Raw genomic sequence first — 22,858 nt, forward strand, 5'->3', positions numbered from 1 at the left:
TGTTTTTCATCATTCAATATCTTTGTATGGAACACAAGTAATTCATTAATATGAAATGTAGGTATTATGTGACTCAGAAGATCTTGGGTTTTAACATTTCTAGCATGAGTTGAACTATAATATAATGTACTGATGAAATTTAACTGAACTACCCTTGTCTAGAAAACACTGATGCTTTAATTGTTGGTGGTTTTCCTAGTTTTAGAAATCCTGGTATTAGAAGAGTGTAATCACACCACATAAATTTTCTTTAGATGATGTGCAGAAGAAACTGATTTGAGAATGCAGGAGAAACTGTATGGAGAAACATTTTGATCACTGATATACCTCAGAACTACCGAAATGAATTCCATTGAAGGTTGTCAAATAAAATAGATCACCCTATCAGTCACTGCATTAAAAATGGTTAAGTTTGACATAAGACATGTTGGATGTTATGAAACAAATATTGTACTGAATTTAGTCCCACAGGAAAAATAAATTACTTTGTTGAAAATATTTGGCTTCTTTTTTATTATTAATTTCTAATATTAGTCATTCATGGGGGCTGGAGAAGTAGGTAGCACAGTGGGTAAGGCCCTTTGCTTTGTGTGGCCAATCTGGTTTTTTTTGGGGGGGGGAGGGAATTCCTTCTTATACCCCTAAAGAAAGTCATTCTTTTTTTTTTTGGTTTTTGGGTCACACTCAGCAGCTCTCAGGGGTTACTCCTGGCTCTATGCTCAGAAATCGCTCTTGGCAGACTCAGGGGACCATATTGGGATGCCAGGACTCGAACCAACGACCTTCTGCATTCAAGGCAAACGCCTTACTTCCCTGCTATCTCCCTGGACCCAGAAAGTCACTTTTTTATTTTTTTTTTTTTTGGATTTTGGGCCACACCCGGCAGTGCTCAGGGGTTACTACTGGCTGTCTGCTCAGAAATAGCTCCTGGCAGGCACGGGGGACCGTATGGGACACCGGGATTCGAACCAACCACCTTAGGTCCTGGATCGGCTGCTTGCAAGGCAAACGCCGCTGTGCTATCTCTCCGGGCCCAGAAAGTCATTTACTCTTAATTTTTATTTTGGGTCACACCTGGCAATGCCCAGGTAGAGTGGGCCATGTGCAAGGCAAGTGCCTTATCTCTGGCCCTAGTACTGATACATTTCATTAGTAACAAGCAAGTAAAAATGTTGGCAGAAAACTCAATGGTATTCCAATACTCTTAGATCTTACCTAAGATTAAAAAGTTTTGTTTTGTTTTTGTTTTTTTGGGGGCCTGGAGAAGATGGCACAGCGGCGTTTGCCTTGCAAGCAGCCGATCCAGGACCTAAGGTGGGTTGGTTCGAATCCCGGTGTCCCATATGGTCCCCCGTGCCTGCCAGGAGCTATTTCTGAGCAGACAGCCAGGAGTAACCCCTGAGCACTGCCGGGTGTGGCCCAAAAACCAAAAGTTTTTTTTGAACCACTGCCCAACTAAACATGTTCTGCCACACTTCCCCTCTGTTTTCCTGGATGCTTAATGAATGATACCTTGTAAAACTGGGATCAATATCTCATTTGGTTTTCTCCTTCTGGTTTTTGGGCCACACCCAGCAGCACTTGGGTTACTCTCTGCATTCAGAAATCACTTCTGGCAGGCTTGGGGGACCATATGGGATGCTGGGAAGGAACGTGGGTCCGTCCTGGGTTGGCTGCTAGCAAGGCAACGAACACCCTGCCACTGTGCTATTGATCCGGCCATGTTTCAGTCTTTTAAAGTAGGTACCTATCAATTTTATTCTGTACATCATTGGTGGCCATCACATCTTTTATTATTTTAAAATGCAACGGACAGGGGCTAGAGAGTCAAGCAGGTAGGCACTTGACTTGCATGTGTCTGACATGGGTTCTATCCCGTGTGTAAGGTCCCCTGAGCACTGTTAGGTTTAATTCATGAGTGCAGAGCCCTCAGGAGCTCAGATATGTATAGCACAAAATCCAGAAAGCAAAAAAAGGGCAACAGGTCGGGCCAGAGCGCTCTGAGCGAAAGAATAATATGAAGGGTGGTTGCCTTTTACACAGCTGGCCTAGGTTTGTTCCCTGGTGCTATATACAGACCTCTGAGTTCTGCCAGGAGTGATCCCTGAGCACAGAGCCAGGAGTAAAACCTTGTTCACTTCTAGTATAGCCCCAAAAGGAAAAAAAAATTTTTTTAAAGATTGAATTTTCAGAGCCGGAGAGATAGCACAGCGGTAAGGTGTTTGCCTTAGATGCAGGATGATGGTTCGAATACCAGCATCCCATATCGTCCCCCGAGCCTGCCAGGATTAACCCCTAAGCATTGCCAGGTGTGACCCAAAAACCAAAAACAAAAAGACTGAATTTTCACTCTGCAGTTAACCTAATCCCGGTACCAGAATAAAAATTCTGTATTCTACGTTCTACAGTAGCCAGAAATGCAGGCTAGAGACAGCTCAAAGGGCTGAGTGTATGCAGAAAGTAAGTTCTGGTTTGATATCCAGCACCTCCAGGTATCCTAATCACAGATAGAAATAACCTCCAAGCACAAAACTGAAAGTAATTCCTAAGCACCAAGGGGTGTGTTTCTGCTCCAAAAGAAAATGAAACGGTCTACTAACAAAACCAAACACAAGGATTCTTTGAAATGTTAATACATCACCTAGTAGGCAATTCTTAACTTTGTAAGCTGTCCCTTACTATCTCATTTCCCTCAATTAAAAAAATCTATGAGGGGGCCAGAGTGGTGGCACAATGGTAGGGTGTTTGCCTTGCACGCAGCTGACCCAGGATAGATGCGGGTTCAATTCCCCAGCATCCAACATGGTCTCCCAAGCCAGGAGTGATTTCTCAGTGCAGAGCCAGGAGTAATGCCTGGGCACCACTAGGTGTGGCAAAAACAAACAAAAGAAAATCAATGGTTAGATTACAATAAGCTTGTTCCATAGGATATCATCTCAGTCTGTTTCAGAGACCATATATTAAGTTGAAAGTAAGATGAAGTCCAAAATTAGGATGACTAAATTAAAATAGGCTCTTTTCATTTGCTATCTGTGACCCATTACCTATTGTGACCACCACATAAAGGATCCCAATAGTAATTCTAAGGACTTCAAAGTGAATCTGGTCATTCAAAGCCAACAAAGTAATCTTTCTCACCTTCTAGTGCCCAACTTGGAAGAAAAAAATGGAGTTTGTTTTTTTTGGTTTTTGGGTCACACCCTGCAGCACTACTCAGGGGTTACTCCTGGCTCTGTGCTCAGGAATCGCTCCTGGCAGGCTCAGGGGACCATCTGGGATACCTGGATTCAAACCACCAACCTTCTGCATGCAAGGCAAACAAACACCTCACCTCCATGCTATCTCTCCAGACCCGGAGGAAGATGAATTATGGATTTCAGATCGAGGTTCTACTAGTAGAACACATAAGGCTAATCAAAAATTGGGGCCAGAGCGGTGGCACAAGTGGTAGGATGTTTGTCTTGCAGGTGCTAACTTAGGACAGACTGAGGTTTAATCCCCCAGAGCCCCATATAGTCCCCCCAAGCCAGGAGTAAACGGAGTGTCACCAGGTATGACCCAGAAAGCAAAACACAAACCAAAATATATTCCCAAATGACTAACCACATAGATTTTCTTTGCTAGCTAGAAGGAACTGGAATACAACAAACAGTGATTTAAATAACATTTATTCTTTTAAAAGAAGCTTTTAAAAAAATTTTTTTCAATGCCATGGTTATAGGAGTGTTTAGAGATGACACATCTTTTCTTTAACCATGCTTCTTTAGACCTTCTACACAAAGGTAAATTATTTTTGGTTAATTTCATAGTTAATAGTTTAAAACAGAGGTTGGCAAACTTTTCCTCCAAGAAGCCAGAAAAATACTTTAGGCTCTATAAGCCATACATGTCTTATTCTTTTACAACCCTTTACAAATATAGAAACCATTACAACATACAAAAAAAGACAGCCAAATTTCATTTTGAGAGTAGTAGTTTGCTAACCTCTGACACATGACTACTTAATATGTCATAGAAATTGCTCTCCAGGTTTCCTGCCAGTATTCTGTCTAGAGCAGACACAGATGTGGCTTGTGATCAAAGTAGAAATGGAGAACTCCTGTCCATTTTTGACTCTACAAGCAGCTTTTCCACGCACTCATTCAAGTTTCTTGAGCATCTTATGTACATTCTTAAGTGATATTAGCAGAGTTCCAGTGTTTTTTCTTAAATGATGGTTCCTCTGGTTTCTCTAAACTTATATAGAATTACCCAAGTCTATGCTTTAGGGCAAATCAGGATTCAGATATCTTCCAGTACTTGGGAGATTCATGATTAGAAGAAATGAGAATCTAGTTAACAATGATATCCTCACACCTAATGTGGATGCCTCCTTCTTAAAATCCCAGCTTAGAGGAAAAGCATGTAACAATCTCTACTTTAAAAGATATTTCTTCTACAGGCTAAAATGTTTAAAAAAAAGAAAAAAGAAAAAGAAAACCTCAAATAGACCAGATAACCTGCCATACCCAATTCATTTGTTGCCATGGATACAATGTAGATCCAGGTAGAGCTTTCCATTAGCTTTCTCTCTAGTCACGATCATTTATACTTTTCAGGATGAATGTTCCAGAAGCACTTTACATTTCCAATTTCATCTCATGAAAGTGCTCATTTCTGCTGAAATTTCAAGATAAAGTTTCTGTACTGTCCATGTTTGGAATATTCCTACTGTCTATGCAAGGTGAGGGAAGATTTTTTTTTTTTTTAGTGGTCAACAGGAGCATATAACATTGCTACTGAAATATAAAAGCGGCTCCCATTCCAGATCTTTGGTACAGAGATCACCCCCTTAGAATCTGATTAGCTAAACCGGAGACACAGCACACTTCGTCGTTAGAAGTGCTTGTGATTTTCCTTTTGGCAATGTAAACAAAAGGGGGGATATGCCCTGGGATGCCCTTCTGCAATGTCCTTGCATTTCTTAAAATACATGTGTGCGCAATCAGTTCTCGGATGAGGTCCGTGGGGGAGACAGGAGAAAGCCGAGCAGGATTATCGCTTGATTATCGCTTTCGCTCTCCTCTTTGTGTCCTTTTCTTTTCCTTTTCCTTGCGCTCCTGCTTGGCTAGTTTGTCCTTCTCCCTCTGCAACTTGTCCTGTTCCTTCTTCCTTTGGGCCTCATCCCGAAGTGAGTCTCGCTCCAGCTTTCGGGCATTGAGGACATCTTCCACGTTGGTGTTGCGGAACAGAGCTCAGTGAGTTAAGGGTCTTGGTCCAGTCACACAGGCCGATCCCAACCACCGTACTTTGCCTATTCTCTGCCTTCTCTCCAGGTGCTGCATCCTGAATCCGTTTCTATCTAGCCCTGGGATTACAGCACAAATGGTAAAATAAAGCACATGTCCCACATGGCTGAGCCCTTAGTCAGATCCATAGCAATCCCCCGTGCTCCTGGAAGTGACCCCCATAAAAATAAATAAAACCTTGGGGCCGGAGAGATAGCACAGCAGTAGGGCGTTTGCCTTGCAAGTGGCCAATCCAGGATGGATGATGGTTTGAATCCTGGCATCCCATATGGTCCCCCGAGCTGGCCATGAGTGATTTCTGAGCACAGAGCCAGGAGTAACCTCTGAGTGCTGCCAGGTGTGACCCCCAAAACCAAAAATAAATAAATAAATAAATAAATAAATAAATATTTACGTTCATCTTGGTCTACTGAAAAATCCTAAAACTGGCTCCAAAGTTTAAAACTGGGCCAGAAAGATAGTACAGTGGGTAGGCTTTCAGACAGCCAAATGGGGTTCGATCCCCGGCAAAAGATATGGTCCCGAGACAGTAAGTGAGTACCACTGAGTACCACTGGGTATGGTTCAAAAATAAAAAAGTTTAAAACTCCCAGGGTCTGAAGAGATTATATAGCAGGTTACACATGCTTTGTACATGTCCAACCCAGGTCCAACCTCTGGCATCTCATATGGTCCCCTAACACTGCCAGGAATGATTCCTGAAGGTAGAGCCAGGTGTAAGCCTGAGCACATCTGAACATCATCCAGAAACCAAAATACATAAATATAAAAATTCAAATCAACTCCCAGAACAAAACTTTCAGACATCAATATGAAAAAAAAAAAGGTATAAAAAATGGCACAGTGGTAGGGCCTTTGCCTTACAAGCGGCTAACCTAGGATGGACTGCGTTTCAATCCACCGGCGTCCTGTATGGTCCCCCGAGCCAGGAGCAATTTCTGAGCGAATAGCCTGAGTGTCACCAGGTGTGGCCCAAAAACAAAACAACAAAAAAAGAAAAGAAACTCCAGGGGCCAGAGAAATAGCACAGCAGTAGGGCATTTGCCTTGCTTGTAACTGATCCAGGACAGATGGTGGTTCGAATCCTGGCATTCCATATGATCCCTGAGCCTGCCAAAAGTGATTCCTGAGTGCAAAGCCAGGAGGAACCCCTGAGTTTTTGGGTGTGACCCAAAAAAAAATTTTTTTTCCAGGGCCAAAGCGATAAAGTGGATAGGAGTAAGCCCTGAGCAAGCAAAATGATGGGGCTAAAGCAATAGTACAGTGGAGAAAGTGTTTGCCTTGCATGTAGTCAACCCAGGTTTGATCCCCAGCATCCCATGTGGTCCCCCAATACTGCTAGGAGTAATTCTGAGTGCAGAGCCAGGAGTAACTCAAGTGCCAGTGGGTATGGCTCAAAAACTAACAATAAAAAGAGACTTCATGGGGCCAGAAAGATAGCACAGCGGTAGGGCATTTGCATTGTACACAGCTGATTCGAACAGATGGTGGTTCAAATTCCAGCATTCCATATGGTCCCCCGTGCCTGCCAGGAGCGATGTCTGAGCGCAGAGCCAGGGCTAACCCCTGAGCACCGCTGGGTGTGACCTAAAAACCAAAAAAAAAAAAAAAGAGAGAGAGAGACTTCATACACCATTATCACTTGGTACTTATGTCGCTTGATGGCAGAATACTGTTGCAACATCTAAGCTAGTTTTAGTGATTAAGTGGTCATGTAGCTGGGAAGTTTTTTATGTACTTAACATTATTAAAATTCTTAGGGAAAACATAAATTAAGCTGTTTAACCTTACTATTACCAGTTTTCCTAAAACATAGTGTACTTTCCTTATTCTAGGGATTGCTCAAATCTCAACCTGAAACATATATGTCATTTCTGGTTGTTTTGGGTTTTTTTTTTTGGGGGGGGGAATACCTGGCAGTGTTCTGAGCTTACTTTTAGCTCTGTGTTCAGAGGTCACTCACTCCTGGCAGTGCTTGGGAGACCACATGTGGTACCGAGGAATCTAACTGGTGTCGATGGTGTGCAAGACAAGCACCTCAAACCCTATGCTATCTCTCAGCCTGTAATTCCTTTCCTTTCCTTTCTATGCTAACTCATCAGAGTTCTCCCTGCCTGCAGAAACCCACACTGAAGAACTCTCAAAAGGCTAAAGCACAAGCTTTGCATGCAAGAAGTCTGGGTTCAATCCCTGGTACACTGTGAGTCCCCAAGCACCTCGACAACCGAATCCCAAGCACTAAGATGAGAGCAGCACAGGGCTTGCCCACAAACAAAAACAAAACAAGGCCCAGAGAGATAGCACAGCGGCATTTGCCTTGCAAGCAGCTGATCCAGGACCAAAGGTGGTTGGTTCGAATCCCAGTGTCCCATATGGTCCCCCGAGCCTGCCAGGAGCTATTTCTGAGCAAACAGCCAGGAGTAACCCCTGAGCACTGCCGGGTGTGACCCAAAAACCAAAATAAAACAAAAACAAAACAAAATGAAAAGGGTACACTTCAAAATCGACCTTTTCTAAGAAGATTCTCGTAAATGATTCTGTTAGTACCGGATATTACTCAGCACATTTCAGTACTTTCTGATTTTCAGATACAAGTGTTTGGGTTTGTGCTTTTTCCTATTATACAGTCTTTGAGGACAAATTCCTTCCACAGTGCTGCAAAATCCAGAGCAATATATAAGTACAACTTCTTTTCATTTAGAAACCCTTTCTCCAAGCTAACCGCTTTAGTCTTATTGGGCTGGAAAGTCCAGCAGTGTAAGGTGAAATAGCTACAACCCTAAACAAAGGTGTTCCTCCAGCTGCCTTTTCTCTTCCTTTTTTTTTTCTTTAAGGAATTATTGTTTTAAAAAATTTAAAAATAATAAAATAAAAAATAAAAAAAATAAAAAAGGAACTATTGTTTATTATTTCAATTAAACACTATTCTATTATTTTTATTCTCTTCTTTTGATATGTAAAAGCCCACCTGAGGGGCATGGAGTGGTAAGGCATCTGCCTTGCCAGCACTAGTGTAGGATGGACCACAGTTCGATCCCCCGGCGTCCCATATGGTCCCCCGAGCCAGGAGTGATTTCTGAGTGTACAGCCAGTAGTAACCCCTGAGCATCACCGGTGTGGCCAAAAAAAAACCAAAATAAATAAATAAATAAAAGCCGCTCTTGATTACAGGACCTTCCTCCACCCTGTCTGGAGAAGAGAGAGCAGTTTTGGCTTTGGAAGGGGCGCAGAAAGAGCACATGGCAGAGAGGCCATGAGGCAAAAAGCAGGCTAACTCCGATGAATATCTTTTCTGACAGCTTGGTATTATTTCTCTGCCACTAGCCTGCTTCTTCAGACCCGTCTGCCTAAGGGGTTAAAAACACAGTGTCTGGGGAAGTCTCACCACTCGTGGATATTTTTATTTTATACAGCAGGTAAGGTGCTTGCCTTTTTTATAGTTTCCCCCAAGAACCACTACGAGGGACCCTCTTGTGATAGGGATAACATTTATGTGTCCCACATAAAAACTAAAATGTCTTCTTCAGGGGGAAAAATTCTTTTTTTTGGTGTTTTTTTGGGGGGGGTCACACCCGACAGCGCTCAGGGGTTATTCCAGGCTCTACGCTCAGAAATCGCTCCTGGCAGGCTCAGGGGACCATATGAGATGCCAGGATTTGAACCACCGACCTTCTGCATGCAAAGCAAATGCTTTACCTCCATGCTATCTCTCCGGCCCCAGAGGGGAAAATTCTTACTGAATTGTCTCCTCTGTCCTACCCTAGGAACAAAGCTCACAGTGCTGACCTGATTAGCTTCTAAAGAAAGGAAGGTCACCAGCAATGACAGCCATGGAAAATCTGTTCCCCCAGAGGATTCCATGGACAAATAGATGGGGCTAGGCACAAAGAAGGATACATTTGTCCGAACCAATGTTCATTGTGGTGGCACCTGAGTCTTCCTTCTCATCTGCTTCGGTGAGTGATATTAAGGAAAAACAAAGAGACAAACCTCAGCATATCCTAATGATCAGAAAATAGTCAGGGAGTGACAGGCAGAGAACACATGCAGAGAGGAAGGCCACTGGCAGGTGTGTGGTGGCAGACAGGGACAGTTAGCATCAGAAGCCAACTGGGGAAGATGCCACAGCTTGGCTAAATCTTAGCTCCTGGAGACTAGAGAAAAACATTCATTGGTCCCAGTGAACAGCTGCATTACCTGAAATCCAGGGAGGACAAGAAAACCTCTCAAATGGGGGTTCACTGAGTGTAAACACCAGCGCTCCCTCTGAGCATGTCAGAAATGCACACTTCCACTGAAGAGTTAGTACAGTAGGTAGAGCAACTGTGATACATAAAGCCACTCTGGGATCCATTCCCCAGCACCAAATAGGGTCCTGAGGCCCCCCAGACTCCCACTCATAGCTTACTTTTATTTGGGAAGCAAGTGTTTTGGGGTCATAGCCATCGGCATTCACGACTTACTCCTGGCTCTGTGCTCAGGAATCATTTCTGGTAAGGCTCTGGATGTTGGGGATCAAACGCAGGTTGACCACATGCAAGGTAAACACTCCACCTGCTGTGTGCTATTGCTCCAGCCCCTGACGCAAGATCATTTTTTTAGTGAAACTTACTTAGAAAAATGCAAGGGGAGAGAAAGGAGATGAAAGATGTGCCAGAGTGAAAAGGCAAGCAAAGAAGCATGTAGACAAGCTAGGGAGGTACATGTTCGAGGGAGCAACTGGGCTTAAAGAGCAAGCCATATCTTGGATTCTGAAAACAGAACAGAAAGGGCTCATCGTCAAGAAACTTGTTTTACACGAAGTTTTCAAGAACATTCTGGTCTGTTTTGCAACGCTCAGTCAGCAGTCAAAGCTCCGACCTCTGAAGTACCAGAAATCACAGCTGAGTGCTGGGCTGTAGCAAAGGGGAGGGCACCCGGCCCCTTCTCACCATGAAGCAGCAAAAGTTTCTGGCTTGAACCTTGGGGAACCAGAGCCAAGATTCCATAAAGGATATTCCTCTTCGTCTGTCACATCAGCATACTGGGCCAGCAGCGCAGCTTTCCTCTGCTTCTGTTCCTCCGACACTGTCCTAGGCTTCACCACGATCTGTGCCTGCTTCTCAATGAGAGTAGCGATGGCTTGGACTTCATCTGAGGAGGGAGGAAGGGATGGAAAGGAGGGAAGGATGACAGAGTCAGGCACAAGGGAGAGCAAGTTGGACAGCTTTGTTGGATTACCTACCCTACTCAGTATTCATACTCCACCCTAGGGTGCAATCTGGTGATTGTATTACTGAGTCCCTTCCTACTTAGTATTCCTTCTCCACCCTAGGGTGTGGTCTGTTCTTGCTAATAAAAGCCCAGCTTTCAGGAAGGCAGGAGCTCATTCTTCAATCTTTCTTCACTAAGCTGCTTTCCTTCTTAGAAACAGAAGACTTGTGTGATGGGATTCCTGGGTTGAGTGTTGGAATTCCTGAACCTGTTCTTGCACACTTTCACTGTGTGGATTATTTCCTGCATCACCGTTTGCTTCCAGACCCACATCTCTCCAGGTCCTAGTTTTGGAGCTGAGGCAACAACACACAATTCTGAATCAATCTTCCATCAGAGCAGCCCTGCTTTCACTTGATTTCCACACTGAGGTTTTGTTCTGCTTCTTGAAACAATAAAGATTGAAAAACACTGAAGAAGGGGTGAAGAGATGGCATGGAGGTAAGGTGTTTGCCTCGCATGCAGAAGGACAGTGGTTCAAATCCCAGCATCCCATATGGTCCCCTGAACCTGCCAAGAGCGATTTCTGAGCATAGAGCCAGGAGAAACCCCTGAGCGCTGCCAGGTGTGACCCACAAACCAAAAAAAAAAAAAAAAAAGAGGGGCCGGAGAGATAGCATGGAGGTAAGGCGTTTGCCTTTCATGCAGAAGGTCATCAGTTCAAATCCCGGCGTCCCATATGGTCCCCCGTGCCTGCCAGGAGCAATTTCTGAGCATGGAGCCAGGAGTTTCCCCTGAGAACTGCCGGGTGTGACCCAAAAACCACCAAAAAAAAAAAGCAAGCAAGCAAGCAAGCAAGCAAGCAAGAAAGAAAGAAAGAAAGAAAGAAAGAAAGAAAGAAAGAAAGAAAGAAAGAAAGAAAGAAAGAAAGAAAGAAAGAAAGAAAGAAAGAAAGAAAGAAAGAAAGAAAGAAAGAAAGAAAGAAAGAAAGAAAGAGGGGGGAGGGAGGGAGGGAGGGAAGGAAGGAAGGAAGGAAGGAAGGAAGGAAGGAAGGAAGGAAGGAAGGAAGGAAGGAAGGAAGGAAGGAAGGAAGGAAGGAAGGAAGGAAGGGAGGGAGGGAGGGAGGGAGGGAGGGAGGGAGGGAGGAGGGAGGGAGGGAGGGAAAACACTGAAGAAGCAATGAAGCAGAGGGTGTGTCCAAACAGAGCAACTAGAGGGTGTGTCCAAACAGAGCAACTTTCTCCCCTTCCATCAAAGGAGGATTTTAGAATCAGGTATACTGGTGTCCTCCCCATTGTGCCAAGATGACTTTCAAATAAAGTCAATTAGGGTCCAGAAAGTAGTATAGTGGATAGGGTGTTGGCCTTGCACATGGCCAACCCAGGTTCAATCCCCTGACTCACATATAGTTCCCCTGGTCCCACCAGGAGTAATTCCTGAGTACAGAGTTAGGAGTAACTCCTGAGCACATCTAAGTGTGCCCAGTCCCCAAAATAAATTAAGTAAAGCCAATGAGGATCAAGAAGATGGCTCAAGAGGCCGGGCGGTGGCGCTAAAGGTAAGGTGCCTGCCTTGCCTGCGCTAGCCTTGGACGGACCTCGGTTCGATCCCCCGGTGTCCCATATGGTCCCCCAAGCCAGGAGCAACTTCTGAGCACATAGCCAGGAGTAACCCCTGAGCGTTACCGGGTGTGGCCCAAAAACCAAAAAAAAAAAAAAAAAAGAAGATGGCTCAAAGTGCTGGAGTGCATACCTTGCATGTGGGGGCCCAGAGCCTGATCCCAGCAGCACATGGACCCCAGGACCACCAGGAGCAACCCCCGAACACCACCATCATTAAACTGGAAGTGACCCCTAACAACCACCTAGTATTCCCCTTGCCAAATAAAAAAAATCAAGCCACGGCTTAGAGCTATTCTCAGAGAAAGGTGGTAATGGTGTTAGGTGGTTTTTCATGCCCAGCTGCACACACCTGAGTGATAGGGTTCAGAATATGGTGTATAGAATGAAGCATAGGCCTTGTATAAGTGAGGACCTGGGTTTAATCCCTGAACTGCCAAGTATAGCCCCAATTCTGTTTGTCTCTATCTCTCTCTTTCTCTCTCTCTCTCTCACACACACACCCGCTAGGGAGTTAAAAACAACAATACAGTGGGGACCACCAACATAACAACACAAACACACACACCCGCTAGGGAGTCGAAAAAGCAATACAGTGGGGACCAAGTGAGAGCACAACAGGTGGGGCACTTGCCTTGTACGTGGCTGTTTTGGGTACAACTGCTGACATCCCATATGGTCCCCCTGAGCACCGCCAGAAATGATTCCTGAACTTAGAGCCAGGAGTAACTCCTGAACAGCACTGCATATGGCCCAAAGACCAAAAACAAGCAAACAAACAAAACCAATAAAATGGCATAGAATTACAGAAATGGTAATGGGAACGCCCCTGATTTAATATCACTATGTACCTAAAATATTACTGTGAAAGATTTGTATTCCACTTTGATTAAAATAAAAAATAGGGCCCGGAGAGATAGCACAGCGGTGTTTGCCTTGCAAGCAGCCGATCCAGGACCAAAAGTGGTTGGTTCGAATCCCGGTGTCCCATATGGTCCCCCGTGCCTGCCAGGAGCTATTTCTGAGCAGACAGCCAGGAGTAACCCCTGAGCACCGCCGGGTGTGACCCAAAAACCAAAAAAAATAAAATAAAATAAAAATAAAAATAAAATAAAATAAATAAAATAAAATAAAATACAGTTAAAAAAAAAAAAAGAATTACAGAAATGTAGTTCAGTAGTAGAATAGTTGCCTTGAGTGTGTAAGGACCTGAGTTTGATCCTTACCACCACGGGGTAGGGTGGGGTGGGGTGGGGTGGGTGGAAATAAGGAAGAAAAAGATACAATGTCTGGACCAGAAAGATAAGATGGGGCCAGGAAGGTGGCGCTGGAGATAAGGTGTCTGCCTTGTAACCGCGGTTCGATCCCCCCCCCCCCCCCCCCCCCCCCCCCGCGTCCCATATGGTCCCCCCCAAGCCAGGGGCGATTTCTGAGCACATAGCCAGGAGTAACCCCTGATCGTCAAACGGGTGTGGCCCAAAAACCAAAAAAAAAAAAAAAAAAAAAAAGAAAGATAAGATGGCTCGATACACTGGGGCATGTGCTTTGCATGCAGGAAGTCTGGGTTCAGTCCCCAGCACCACATGCTTCCCTCTCAAGTACCACCAGGAGAAATTCCAAACACAAAGCCCGGAGAAGACCAAGTGCAACTGGGTGCGGACCCAGAACACAAACACAATATATGATGCCTGAGTTCCAGCGAGACTGTGTATCTGGCCCAGACACTGGCATTTTTAAAAGCACAGCAAGTGATTCTAATATAGTCAAGGTTGAGAGCCAATAGAGCTGAATTTGGATTCTATGTTTGGCTTTTATGATTTGAGGTTTCCACAACTAATGTGTCACTCTAATGATGACTATTTAGCCATTTTTCTTTCATTTTATTTATTTATTTATTTATTTATTTTTGTGTCACACCCGGCAGCGCTCAGGGGGTTCCTCCTGGCTCAGAAATCATTCCTGGCCAGCTCGGGGGACCACATGGGATGCCAGGATTTGAACCACCATCCTTCTGTATGCAAGGCAAACAGCCTACTTCCATGCTATCTCTCTGGCCCAACATTTCATTCTTTTTTGTTTTGGAATCACACCTAATAGTGCTTAAGGATTACTCTCAGCTCTAGGGAGCTGCTCTTGGCAGTGCCTGGGGTATCATACACTGTGCTGTGAGTCAGTTCTCCAACCCTCCCTTTCATTTTAGTTTTTTGTCTTTGGGCCACACTCAGCAATACTCAGGTTACTCCTGGCTTTGTGCTAGAGAATCATTCCTGGCAGAGCTTTGGGGACCCTATGGGATGCCAAGGATCAAACCAGGCTTAGGCTACATGGAAGGGAAGCATCCTGTCCATTAGACCATTAGACTCACTCTCGCCCTCTCCCTTTCATTTTATTTACTTTTTTTTCCATTGTCTGAAATTTCTATAACCTTGCTCTGGATAAAGGAGGGCAAGGCCTCAAACCATTTCATAATGTTCTTGCAAGCACTGTAGGAATGCACAGGGTCACTGCAGACCCAAGCACGCTGGAGGCTTGCAGCTCCCTTCCATTTCAAAGGGTGAAGCATTGAAGGGAACAAGCAAAAAACCAATCATAATGTGCTATGCAATGAGAATATAAAAGGATGGGAGATGGTAACTATAATTGAACTTATGTCTTCCAGAAAATATTCAAAGGGTAATAGAAAAAGAATGAGAAAGATAAAAACAAAACCAGCGTAAAGAACCGGGAACATAGGTCAGAGGTACTTTCCTTGCATTGTGAGTCTTTGGGTAACAAAATATGTAATGAAGATTAAGAGTAGCCAACCAAAATTAGGGAGAGATGGAGAAGTGAAAGAAAAGAAAAAAGAAGCCAAGGAGATAGTACAGCGAGTAAGGCGCTTGCCTTACATGTGGCCAACCTGGGCTGGTTCCCTGGCACCCCAGAGAGTGATTCCTGAGTACAGAGCCAGAAGTAAGCCCAGAACACATCCAACTATGGTCCAAAACAAAATCAACAACAAAATAAATACTGGATGTTTGCCAGTATATGCTATCTGAGGAAAGATGTTTCTCCATAAGAGAAAACTACGAACTCTCCCCTTAACTAGAAATCACAACTTCAATCCTACCTTCTTTCTTCACGGCAATGACAACATTCTGAGTTTCGGACCATCGTTCCACAATCTCCTTGCAGACATTCAGGAGAGAATCTTCTTCCTGAGAGGAAAAATAAAGTAATAAACTCCTCTGAAAAGTCTCAGCCTAGACAAAGCTTTCCCTGCTACTAAGAAGAAATCACATGAAAGATGGGCTGGAGTGATGGTACACCTGGGAGGGCACTTGCCTTGTATGTGGTCCCACTAGGTTCAATCCACAACATCCCATTTGCTCCCCTGAGTACCAATAGGAGTGATTCCTGAATGCAAAGCCAGGAGTAACCCCTGAGCATCGCCAGGTCCAAAGACAAAACAAAAAATGTCATCACATGGAAAGCTTGGGAACCACCACTGGATTATGTTTCTCTCTGAGGCTCTGAACAGGAAAGTATTGCTGTGTCTGGGAACCAGAATCCATACTAGTGAGGTCAAGAGACCTATTCTAGCCTGCCAAGCTCCAGGAAAAATGGATTCCCACCATCTTCAGGGCAATCTTTCTCAAGTTTTGTAGTCCTAAGTTTCCTTTGAAATTATCCCTGGTCCAATATACTCAACTCGGTTATCAACTTTTATGCTGGACCACATCTGAGCTTGCTGAACCAAAAGAGATAAATAAGTAGGGGTTGGAGCAATAGTACAGGATAGCACAGGTTTGATTCCCATCAAGACATAATCCCCTGAGCACCACCAGGAGTGATCCCTGAGGGAAGAACCAGGAATGAGCCCTGAGCATTATCGGTTGTGGTACAAAAACAAAAACAGGAGAGATAAGTGAGTAGATGGTCACCATTCAGACATCCTTCCATCTCACACACCACCCTCAGTGAGCACTGCAGCCAAGAGTGTGAGCTCAGAAACCCAATGTGTGACTCCTGCAAAATGCCACAATGAAACATGAGTAGCCAGGCATGTGTAGAACAACCTTTATAGCAGCAGTTTCAATACTGACAGAAAGAAGAAAGTTAAGAAAAGGATGGTCTACAAGTTAGTACCAAGATATTTCACCTTTTCCATATTTTAGTTTTGGGGTCACCCACCCAATGATGCTCAGAGATTACTCTCCTTGTTCTGCACTCAGGAATTATCCCTGGCAGTGCTCAGGGGACCACATGGAATGCTGAGGATAGAACCTGGGTCGGCTGTATGCAAGACAAGAATCCTACGTGCTGTACTATTGCTCTAGCTCCCTCAACTTCTTTTCATGGAATCTTCAGGCATTTCCCAACGTTGGTAAATACTAAATTGCTGGGGCCATACCACTCCTAGGGATATACTCTAGGAATACAAAAAACACAATACAAAAATGCCCTCTGGGGGCCAGAGTACAAGTGGTAAGGCATCTGCCTAGAACGAACTGCAGTTTGGCCCCCCGGGGTCCCATATGGTCCCCCAAGCCAGGAGCGATTTCTGAGCGCATAGCCAGGAGTAACCCCCTCAGTTTTGGGGGTGTGGCCCAAAAACCAAAAAAGAAAAAAGCCCTCTGCACCCCTATGTTTATTTATAATAAACATTTACACTATTTACAATAGCCAGAATCTGGAAACAACTCAGGTGCCCAACAACAGATGAAATTGTGGTATATTTACACAATAGAATACTATGCAGCAGTTAGGGGGGGGGAAGTCATGAAATCTGCCTATACATGAATGAACAAGGAGACTATTATGTTCAGTGAAATGAACCTGAGGGAGAGATAGACATAAAATAGTCTCACTCATCTGTGGGATATAAAAAAAAAAGACAGTTTGATAATAATATCCAGAGACAATAGAAATGAGTGCTGGGAGAACCAGCCCATGATTATGAAGCTTGCCACAAAGAGCAATGAGTGCAGTCAGAGCACTAACCACAATGACAACTACCATGAAAATGATAGTGAGAGAGGCAGAATGCCTATCCCAGAGACAGGCAAGGGATTGGGGAGGAAGAGGGAAATGGGGAACATTGGTAGCAAGAAAATCACACTAGTGAAGGGTGGTGAACATTCTATGACTGAAACCCAATTATGAACACTTCTGTAACCATGGTGCTTATATGAAGAAGTTATTTTAAAATATTAAATTGTTGGGGCCCAAGAAATAATACAAAGATTAAGGCACTGACCTAAAAGGCAGCTGTAGTCACAAAACTGGTTCAAATCCCCGCACTGCATATAGACCACTGAGCACTAGGCTACAAGTGGCCCAAAAAAACAAAAACAATTTATGGATTCAGAGAAATAGTACAGAGGATAAGATTCTTTGCCTTGTACTCAGCTAACATAGGCTCTATTCTGAGTACACAGCAAGACTTAAGCACAGAGCAGAGCCAGGTGTGGCCCCGCCTCCCCAATTAAATAAAATTGCTTGCCTTTTTCCCTCTACAAAGTGCTTAGGAACTGCATCACTAGTGGTTCTGAAAGCTTTCCCACTGACAGGGCGTTTACATCGGAGCAGGCTCCTGGGATTAAAAGGAGCGGCCTAGATGAGCTACTTTCTCAGCCTGTGCCCCATCACTGATCATTGTGCTTCCTTCCACCTGAAACAAAACGAAAATGGAGGCGAAAATGATCGGATGAAAAAGGTGGACATTGTGGAGACTGGTTTGTTCAGACACAGTTTATGTCCACAGCTATCCATTTTTAAATGTGTCTCGGGAACGACACACTAAGTTTATCTCTAATTCCCTTACACTTCCTCATTTCCCCAATACTCCCTCCCCACCCAAAAAAGAAACATCCATCCACCAACCATCCTGTAGCTGAAGACTGCAGGACGACAAACCTGGGCCTACCTAGACTCCTGGGCACCTTTCTGAACATTCATGCAGGTGTGGCCGGGATCAGTCATGCCCGAAAATCCATCCAAGCTTCTAAGCTCAACGGAACACACAGAAAGGAAGTCTGTCGTTTGGAATCTAAGGTAATACTTACATCGGGGACCTCTAGAGGGGTACCCACTCAACTCACCCATAGGAATTTGATCCCAGGAAGAAAGGAGAGTCTTCTCTCTCGCCCCCTCTCACCTTTTGGGTCCCCAAACCTGTATTTGGAACGACCCCTTCCTTGCCCAGAGGCCTAGTTAGTATTGAGGGAGAGGAGGGGAGAAGGCCCCTCTCCCAGATGAGACCAACACCCCTCCCAGCACACCGGGCGCGCCTGGGACTGATGCACCGTGCCCGGCTTCTTACCAGGAAAGCGGAGAGGATGCCCTGCAGTGCGTCCAGCTTCTCCTCCTCCTCCTCCTCCTGCAAGACACCCAAGATGTAGGCGCCGTAAACGGCTCGGTCAACTCCCAGCGTCTCCAGCCGTCCGTCCAGCCACGCTCCAAAGTTGCTGCCCCCGCCGTCACCATCACAGTCCCCGGCGACAGCGGCGGCGGCAGCGGTGGCTCCGCTGGGCGCCGCCATCTTGGGCTCGGGGTCCTACCGGCCCCGCAGGTGTCCGCGGCGGTGCCTGACGGGCGGTGCAGCGGCCAACAGTGCGCAGGTGCGCGGAGAGGGCGCGCAGGCGCGTTGGAGCGCGGCGCGTTTTTTTTTTTTTTTTCCTCCTTGGACTTCCTCTGTAGCACCTGACTGTCTACTGCGGCACAGCTTTCCTGGCTGGGCTCCTGCATTCCTGCCTGCGGTCACTCTGGACTCTTTTGTTTTGTTTTGTTTTGGGATACACCCCGCAGCGCTCAGGGGTTACTCCTGGCTCTGTGCTCAGAAATGGCTCCTGGCAGGCTCTGGGGACCATATAGTTGACCTTACGGGATTCGAACCACCGTCCTTCTGCATGCAAAGCAAACGCCCTACCTCCATACTATCTCTCCAGCCCCCATTCTTGACTCTTTACCACTTTTTTTTTTTTTTTTTTGGTTTTTGGGCCACACCCGGCGATGCTCAGGGGTCACTCCTGGCTGTCTGCTCAGAAATAGCTCCTGGCAGGCACGGGGACCATATGGGACACCGGGATTCGAACCAACCACCGTTGGTCCTGGATCGGCTGCTTGCAAGGCAAACGCTGCTGTGCTATCTCTCCGGGCCCTCTTTACCAGATTTTTCCCTTCACCACCATGCCCAAAACCCAGCTTCCAGAAAAGACTCCTCGAGGTCCCATGCACCCTCTCTGTTCAGGCCCACCCGGACTTCACACGGGGTGGTGAGTCGGGGGAGGCTGTTGTGGCCTGCTTCCTGGCTTGCATCCACCCTCGGTTAGGCAGGTTTCTAACAGCGTTCTTGACCTCCTCAAGCACTGAGCTAGCACCGGTTCGAATCTCCTCCTGACTTTTCATCTCTTGCACAGCCTTTATTGTGCATAGATCAAAGATGGAAACCATGATGGGTTCCCTAGCTACAGAGAGCCTATTCCAAGGAAAGAATGTGAGGACTCACTAGCGCCTGGGGGATTATATACATCAGCCGCTTTGGACTGAACTGAGTTACTCAGTACCCAGGTGGGCTCAGGTCCCAGACTGCTGCTGCCATCGGCCAGGGAATAAGGCCGCTGACCTTTGCTGTTTGGGCTCTGAACCTACAGCGATGGCAGTCACCCCACGTCTGTGCTCCAGTCCCCCCAAAGTCAGGCGTGTCTGATCAGGAACAAAGTCAGTGGTCTTGGTGGACCTTTAGGGCATGGAAACTGCAGTTTGATGCGTTGAGATGGTAAGATTTCCACAGTCTGCTGGAACTAGGCTGGAAGTTGTGGAAATAAAGGAATCCAGAAAGACTTCCTAGTGGAGGTGATGCTTTCACTTTTTTGTTTGTTTTTGGTCCACACTCGTTGTCGCTCAGGGGTTAGTCCTGGCTAGAGTGCCTGGCTTGGGGGGACCATATGGGACGCCAGGGGATGGAACCACATTCCATCTTAGGCTAGTGCTTGCAAGGCAAATGCCTTACCTCTAGTGTCACCACTCCGGCCCAATGCTTTCACTCTTTGAAGTATGGAAAGCGGATGCCTAAGTTAGTTTGGAGAGAACGAAGGAGCTTGCCAATCGCAGCAAGGAGATGTGTTAAGGATTGTCTGGGAACCCCAGAGAATGGGGTATGGCCAAGTGTCAGAATTCTAATCTTCAGCTTGTGGGTCCTGAATGAACAGCGGGAGAAAAAAAAAAAAAAGAATGAATGAACTGCAGGGATGGAGAGATAGCATGGAGGTAGGTCATTTTGCCTTGCATGCAGAAGGACAGCGGTTCGAAATCCCAACATTCCATATGGTCCCCCGAGCCTGCCAGGAGAGATTTCTGAGCATAGAGCCAGGAGTAACCCCTGAGTGATGCCGGGTGTGACCCAAAAACAAACAAACAAAAAAAGAATGAACAGGGCAGAGGCAGTAAAGCTCTGTGGAGGTAGAGAGTGTGTCAGCTGTGTGAGAGAGCACTGCTGAAATCATCACTAGAATCAACACCTAAAGACTTATCCTTTTCCACAACGGCTCAGATGCACCTGTCAGCCAGAGAGTGACTGCCTCTGGGGCAGTCAGGCAGCAGGTATGGGCTTTTATGGGGACTAACAGGCTATCACACATGACTCAGGGGATACAGTTAAAATAAACATGGACAAGCTGGAATGATAGCACAGTGGTAGGGCATTTGCCTTGTATGTGGCTGACCTGGGATAAACTGGGGTTCAATCCCTGGTATCCCATATGGTCCTGGAGCCTGCCGGAAGCAACACTGGGTGTGACCTAAAAACAAACAAACAAAAGATCAACGTAGAGTGGCCACAGTCAGAAATGTTGTATCCTATTTATTTATTTTTGGGGGGTCACACCCGGCATCGTTCAGGGGTTACTCCTGGCTCTACACTCAGAAATCGCTCCTGGCAGGCTCAGGGGACCATATGGGATGCTGGGATTCAAACCACCATCCTTCTGCATGCAAGACAAACGCCTTACCTCCATACTATCTCTCCAGCCCTAAAATTGATGAGCCTATTCAGTTTTGTTTTCTGATCTTTTGTTTTTGTTTTAGTTTTGTTTTGTTTTTGGGTCACACCTGGCATTGCTCAGGGGTCGCTCCTGGCAGGCTCGGGGACCACATGGGATGCCGGGATTTGAACCACCGACCTTCTGCACGCAAGGCAAATGCCTTATCTCCATGCTATCTCTCCGGCCCCCTATTTATTTTTTAATTAGGAAGTTTGAGGAATAGTATGGCAGAGCCCTATGCCTGTTCCTTAGTTCCCTCCAGTGCCACCATTTTACATAACAGTATCAAGATCTGGAAATTACACTGGGACAGATTCAAGGGGGTTTTATTGGGTTTTTTTGTTGTTGGTGGTCATTTGTTTATTTTTTGTCTTAAGGCTACACCCAGGAATTCTCAGGGCCTGCTCAGGGTTTTGTGCTCATGGATCATTCCTGCAGGGGTCAGGAGAACATAAGGGATGCTTGGATCTAACCAGGGTTTGACACATACAAGGCAAGCACCCTGCCCGCTGTATTATCTCGCTAGGGCCCCAACAGGGATGTTTTGTTGTTGTTTTTTAGTGAAATAAGATACTTTTTATTGGGGCCAGAGAGATAGCATGGAGATAAGGCGTTCGCCTTGCATGCAGAAGGTCAGTGGTTCGAATCCTGGCATCCCATATGGTCCCCCAAGTCTGCCAGGGGTGATTTCTGAGCATAGAGCCAGGAGTAGCCCCTGAGTGCTGCTGGGTGTGATCCAAAAAAACAAACAAAAAAAAATACTTTTTATTGAATGAAACTTGCTTAGAAAAATGAGAGAGAAAAAGAAAAACAGACTTCTCCAGAGTGGAAACAAAAGAAACAGGAAAGCAAAAGGAAACAAAGGAACAGTCTAGTAAGATAGGTGCTCAAGGGGGCTGGAGAGATAGCACAGCAGTAGGGTGTTTGCCTTGCATGTAGAAGGCCGGTGGTTCGAATCTTGGCATCCCATATGATTCCCTGAGCCTGCCAGGAGCGATTTCTGAGCCTAGAGCCAGGAGTAGCCCAAAAATAAACCAAAAAATAAAAAATAAAAAAAATAATGGTGCTCAAGAACAAGGGCTTGAAAAGCAAGCAAGGTCTTTGAAGGCTTAACTAACTAACTGAATGATGATCTTGAGTAAAGGGGCTGGAATGGGTAGGGGACTTGTCTTGCTGACAAGCTAAACCAACGTGGTTCAATCATCAGCACTCCATGTGGTCCCCTGAGCACCTCCAGGAGTGATAACTGAGCACAGAGCCTGGAATAAGAATGAGGCTGTATAAACAGAAGACTGCTGACAGCACAAAGAAAAAAAATTTTTTTTTGGTGTTTGGACCATACCCGGTGACAATCAAGGGGTTACTCCTGGCTATGCACTCAGAAATTGCTCCTGGCTTGGGAATCGAGGTTTGTCCTGGACCAGCCACATGAAAAGCAAACGCCCTACTGCTGCACTATCGCTCTGGCCCCCACAAAGAATTTTTTGAGGGATCACATCGGCAGCACTCAGGAGTTATTCCTGGCTCTATGCTCAGAAATTGCTCCTGGCAGGCTCGGGGGATCATATGGGATGCTGGGATTTGAACCACTGTCCTGCATGCAAGGCAAATGGCACTACCTCCATGATATCTCTCTGGCCCCCAAAACGGTTGTTTTTATTGAGTACACACACACACACACACACACACACACACACACACACACACACACACACACACACAGGAGCATAAGGAC

At 45.7% G+C, this 22,858-nt stretch overlaps 1 protein-coding gene and 1 non-coding gene across 2 annotated transcripts; both read right to left on the bottom strand.

Annotated features, from left to right (window-relative positions):
• Positions 1-4,453: 4,453 nt before the first annotated feature.
• CCDC43 (coiled-coil domain containing 43) lies at positions 4,454-18,641 on the bottom strand. The gene is made up of 5 exons (XM_049781882.1): positions 18,405-18,641; positions 15,210-15,297; positions 10,286-10,421; positions 9,186-9,244; positions 4,454-5,233 (listed from the first exon to the last, which is right to left on the bottom strand). The coding sequence occupies exons 1-5, from the start codon at positions 18,621-18,623 to the stop codon at positions 5,046-5,048; spliced, it is 690 nt and encodes a 229-aa protein (XP_049637839.1). The 5' UTR covers positions 18,624-18,641; the 3' UTR covers positions 4,454-5,045.
• Positions 14,504-14,635, bottom strand: LOC126030737 (small nucleolar RNA SNORA9). Its single transcript, XR_007503175.1, has one exon. It is a non-coding gene; the product is annotated as a small nucleolar RNA SNORA9 (small nucleolar RNA).
• Positions 18,642-22,858: the final 4,217 nt, after the last annotated feature.

The sequence above is a fragment of the Suncus etruscus genome, chromosome 1 (assembly GCF_024139225.1).
Source record: "Suncus etruscus isolate mSunEtr1 chromosome 1, mSunEtr1.pri.cur, whole genome shotgun sequence".
In the NCBI taxonomy this organism is placed as follows: Eukaryota; Metazoa; Chordata; class Mammalia; order Eulipotyphla; family Soricidae; genus Suncus; species Suncus etruscus.